Below are 4707 nucleotides of genomic sequence, written 5' to 3'. Positions count from 1 at the left end.
TTTAATGTAATCTGTTGAGAGATGTTTTCTTAATATTAAAAAAAAACCCACAATAACAAAAGAGGACCAAAAAACATGTATTAAGGAAGTTTTATGACTTAGCAAAGCTTTCAACATATATGCCTAAATACATGTATATACAATACATATTTGCCTATATTGACATATATATGATGTCTACATTTGTCAGTGACAAATACAGTGGCTGCTCATATGAGAAAATACGCATATAAGAGTCATTTTACCAATAATGATGCCACTGGATAATCTATTTTTAGTTTCCAAAGGCAAGGTCCTAAACATTACAAATTCCCCTATTAGTATTTTTAAACGTCTGAGTGTTCCTACTTCCCCTAAAAGGTATGCTGTAACTACTCAACTGTGTCTTTTCCAAGACACCCTAGGGGCTTCCCTGGTGGCGCAGTGGTTGAGAGTCCGCCTGCCGATGCAGGGCACACGGGTTCGTGCCCCAGTCCAGGAAGATCCCACATGCCGCGGAACGGCTGGGCCCATGAGCCATAGCCCTGGGCCTGCGCATCCGGAGCCTGTGCTCCGCAGCGGGAGAGGCCACGGCAGTGAGAGGCCCATGCACCACAAAAAAATAAAAAATAAAAATAAAATAAAAGACTAAAATTAAACCCACTGCTTTGTATTACGTATACATCACTTGAACTCAACATTCTAATAATAAAAAAAAAGTTTACGGAAAAATTACAAACTTAAATTGTAATCTGCACATCAGATTACGTTTTCAAATGTATCATTAGAGCTCACAGATAAAACAACAGTAACAAAAAGAAACCCAGTAAAACATCATATTTTAATTTTATCTAAAATATAAATTAAGGCATAAGAAAAACTTTGAGACAATATATGTATGTGAAAAACTGACCACTGAAAGATGCAAATAATTCATACAATATAGCATAAGCTTTAATATATAAATTAGATGTCATTTCATCAGCTGTTTATTAGTCACATCAGTCTAAACTTTACATATTAAAATACTGAAAGGCTAGAAAACATCACTCCAATACAGATTCAATATGGGAAAATACATATTTGTGGCTTTATACACAATGTAAATTAATCCATTTTATACAATAGTTTTCCAAAATATAAACGGCACTTTACATGCAACAGGACATACTAAGCTGGATGTCCTAATTAATTTACTATATAGAAAAATAAAAGAGACAACACCTTTTTAACAGAACAGTTACATAGCAGACATGGAATGTAGAATAAGATTCTGCCCTAACATACTCTTGGATAAGATTAAAGAAATATGAAAAAGGACAGTTTCTACTATTTTCAATTAGCATTTTTTAAATGAAGACTACTGTGATTTATATTTTCTAATTGTATCACAAACTGAGAAAACATAAAAGGGAAAAGAGAGGGAGAAGAAAGAAAACCTGATCCTTTATGAATTTTAAACATCAGCCCTGCCTGTGGGCTGCATTTAGGCTGCTTTTCTGTTGACGGTTTCCTAAATTACTTCTGCGACTCTGCATTGCACATCAGCAGTCAGATGAATTTTCCAGACTTCATTATGCCATTGTGTAACCATAGCTGCCACAATGTAGTGCCACAAGAAGCCTGTCCTTGAGTATTTCTTTACTTGGGTATTCAGGTAACTTGAGCATGTTGATGCTTTAAAAGAAAAACATACCACTATTAACTAAGAAATCTCTGAAATATTTTATTGTTTTGTCTAGCAGTGAAAACACTACTCAAAATTAACGTAAAACCACCCTCTTAAATTTGCAATCAAATTGGAAAACCCTGAAGTAGTATTTAAAAAGGAAAAAAAAAACAAAACCCTGCTGCATTGCAGTTTCCTTTAGCATGCAAATGTAGTAGAAGAAAATAAGTTCCCTTCAGCCTAAAATAAATAAGCAATAGGGCAATTTAGTTTGAAATGATGGTGTAACTCAGTGATACTTATGACAGTGTAACTTTAGTGATACTTGAACTATACATATTCAATTAGAGTATAGGTAGGTAGTTTCCTCAAACATTTTCCCTACCAAAAAAGGGGAAGGCAAGAAACTATGTAGCTACTTATTTATCAGTGATTACAAAATGTTGAATAGAGATCACTGTTGAGATTTTCCTCTCAATGCAGCAATACAGTAGTTAGACCTTTGATCATTCAAAATTAATCAAAACAATTTGCAGTGCATTTAAATAAACCAATTTAACATACCATGTGCTTGAAGTCGGTAGAAGATTTGGAGTATATGGCACAGCAGCAATTGTAAAGTTCTGCAATCCACTTCCACCCATGATATTAGCAAATCCACCATGTGGGACCCTGGAACTAAGAGTTCATATCTTAGTAAGTTGTAATCATGCAAGGAAAATCTTGGTAACAGGTATATTTCGAATTAGCAAAATGACTAGTATCTAGTAGATGTTCATTAAATATTTGCTGAATAAATAAATGGCTTACTTGATTAATTCAAGCAACAGAGGCTCTTACATGTTATCCAAATGATTTCCCTGCCTGTGAAAAATATCTAGAGTCAAAGGGTTTCTGTTTTGTATTGTTTTACACGGTGGGAAAACTAGAAAATTCTTTACACTTTTCTTTCCAGAGATTTACAACATTGGTTGTATTCTTTTTAAATGTCCCCTAACATAGTGAGACCACAGGAAGGTGAACAAACTCAGAAGTCTCACAGTTCCTAATTTCCAAACTTAAACTACAAAACTACAGTCATCAAAACAGTGTGGCACTGGCATAAAGACAGATACACAGACCAATGGAATAGAGAACCTCAAAATAAACCCTTAAATATATGGCCAAATGATTTTTGACAAGAGTGCTAAGAACCTTCAATGGAAAAAGGACAGTCTTTTCAACAAATTGTGTTGAGAAAACTGGATATCCACTACAAAAAAATGAAGTTAGACCCTTACCTAACACCATATACAAAAAGTTAACTCAAAATGAATCAAAGACCTAAATGAAGAGCTAAAACTATAAAATTCTTAGAAAAAAATACAGGGGGAAAACTTCATGACACTGGATTTGGAAATGATTTCTTGGATATGACACCAAAGGCACAGGCAACAAAAGAAAAATAAATTAGACATCATCAAAATTAAAAACTTGTGTGCCAAAGGACACCATGAACTGAGTGAAAATGTGAGCCACAGGAGAAAATATTTTGAAATCATAAATATGACAAAGAATTAATATCAAGAAAATATACAGATCTCCTACAACTTAACAACAACAAAAAATAGGGACAATTTTTAAAATTTAAAAAATAGGGACAGGACTCAAATAGACATTTCTCCAAAGAAGATACACAGATGGCTTATAAGCATTCGAAAAGATGCTCAATCAACATCACTTGTCATTAGGGAAATGCAAATCAAAACCTCATTGAGATAACCACCTCATAGGCATTAAGATAACTTAAAAAAAAAAAAAGATCACTAGAAAATAACAAGTATTGGAAAGGATGTGCAGAAATTGAAACCCTTATGCAATTGCTGGTGGAAATGTAAAATTGTGCAGCCACTGTGGAAAACATTATCGCAGTTTCTCAAAAAATTAACTATAGAATTACAGTAAATATCCAAAAGAATAGGAAGTAGAGACTCAAACAGATATTTGTACATCCATGTTCATAGCAGCATTACTCACAATAGCCAAATAGTGGACTCAACCCAAATAACTGTCCATGGATGAAAGGATAAGCAAACTGTGGTAAACACATACAATGGAATACTATTCAGCCTTTAAAAGGACATATGCTACAATATGGATGAATCTCGAGGACATTATGCTAGGTGAAATAAGGCAGTCACAAAAAGACAAATAATGTATGATTCCACTTACATAAGGGACCTAAAGTAATCAAATTCATAGAGGGACTTCCCTGGTGGCGCAGTGGTTAAGAATCCACCTGCCAATGCAGGGGACCCGGGTTCGAGCCCTGGTCTGGGAGGATCCCACATGCCGTGGAGCAACTAAGCCCGTGCGCCACAACTACTGAAGCCCGTGAGCCTAAAACCCATGTGCCTAGAGCGCGTGCTCCACAGCAAGAGAAGCCACCACAATGAGAAGCACGCGCACCACAACGAAGAGTAGCCCCTGCTCAACGCAACTAGAGAAAGCCCATGAGCAGCAACGAAGACCCAACACAGCCAAAAATAAATAAATAAAAATAAATAAATCTATTTTAAAAATTATAAAATTCATAGAGACAGAAAGTAGAATGGTGGCTGCCAGAGGCTGGGGGTAGGGGAAATGGAAAGTTAGTGTTTAATAGGTACAATTTCAACTGAGAAAGATAAAAAGCTCAGGAGATGAATGGTGGTGATGGCTGCACAAATATGTGACTGTACACAGAACTGTACACTTAAAAATGATTAAAATGTTTAATATTAAGTATGTTTTACCACACACACTAAAAAAAACTCGAATAATGCACCAGGATTTTCTGTCTGGAATCACAGATGATATGTTTACATTCAAAGGGAAAAAAAAAAATCCAATATAAATAGATCTCTTCCCAGCATTTTTCTTTTCTAGCTGGTAAGTAGTTTGGTTGCTATTAAACACTTTATTGATGAAATGCCTAAGCTTACTTTAGAAATCCAAGTGAATGTTAAAAAGATGCCTGCATTAAAAAAAAAAAAAAAAAAAAGGATGCCTGCATCTTGCTAACAAAACACTAACACATG

The 4707-nt window shown here is 34.9% G+C and overlaps 1 protein-coding gene across 1 annotated transcript in view; it reads right to left on the bottom strand.

Moving 5' to 3' along the window:
• Positions 1-605: 605 nt before the first annotated feature.
• HACE1 (HECT domain and ankyrin repeat containing E3 ubiquitin protein ligase 1) overlaps positions 606-4707 on the bottom strand; it is a 94960-nt gene continuing 90858 nt past the window's right edge. Inside the window, exons 23-24 of the mRNA XM_007465774.1 lie at positions 2213-2326; positions 606-1656 (exon numbers count right to left, since the gene is read on the bottom strand). Of these exons, the coding sequence (XP_007465836.1) occupies positions 1554-1656; positions 2213-2326 (217 nt within the window). The 3' untranslated portion in view covers positions 606-1553. The remainder of the gene's footprint in view (positions 1657-2212; positions 2327-4707) is intronic.

This window comes from Lipotes vexillifer, unplaced genomic scaffold, assembly GCF_000442215.2.
Source record: "Lipotes vexillifer unplaced genomic scaffold, Lipotes_vexillifer_v1.1 scaffold732, whole genome shotgun sequence".
In the NCBI taxonomy this organism is placed as follows: Eukaryota; Metazoa; Chordata; class Mammalia; order Artiodactyla; family Lipotidae; genus Lipotes; species Lipotes vexillifer.
The sequence above is the reverse complement of the archived record's forward strand: the minus strand, read 5'-3'. Positions and strand labels throughout refer to the sequence as shown.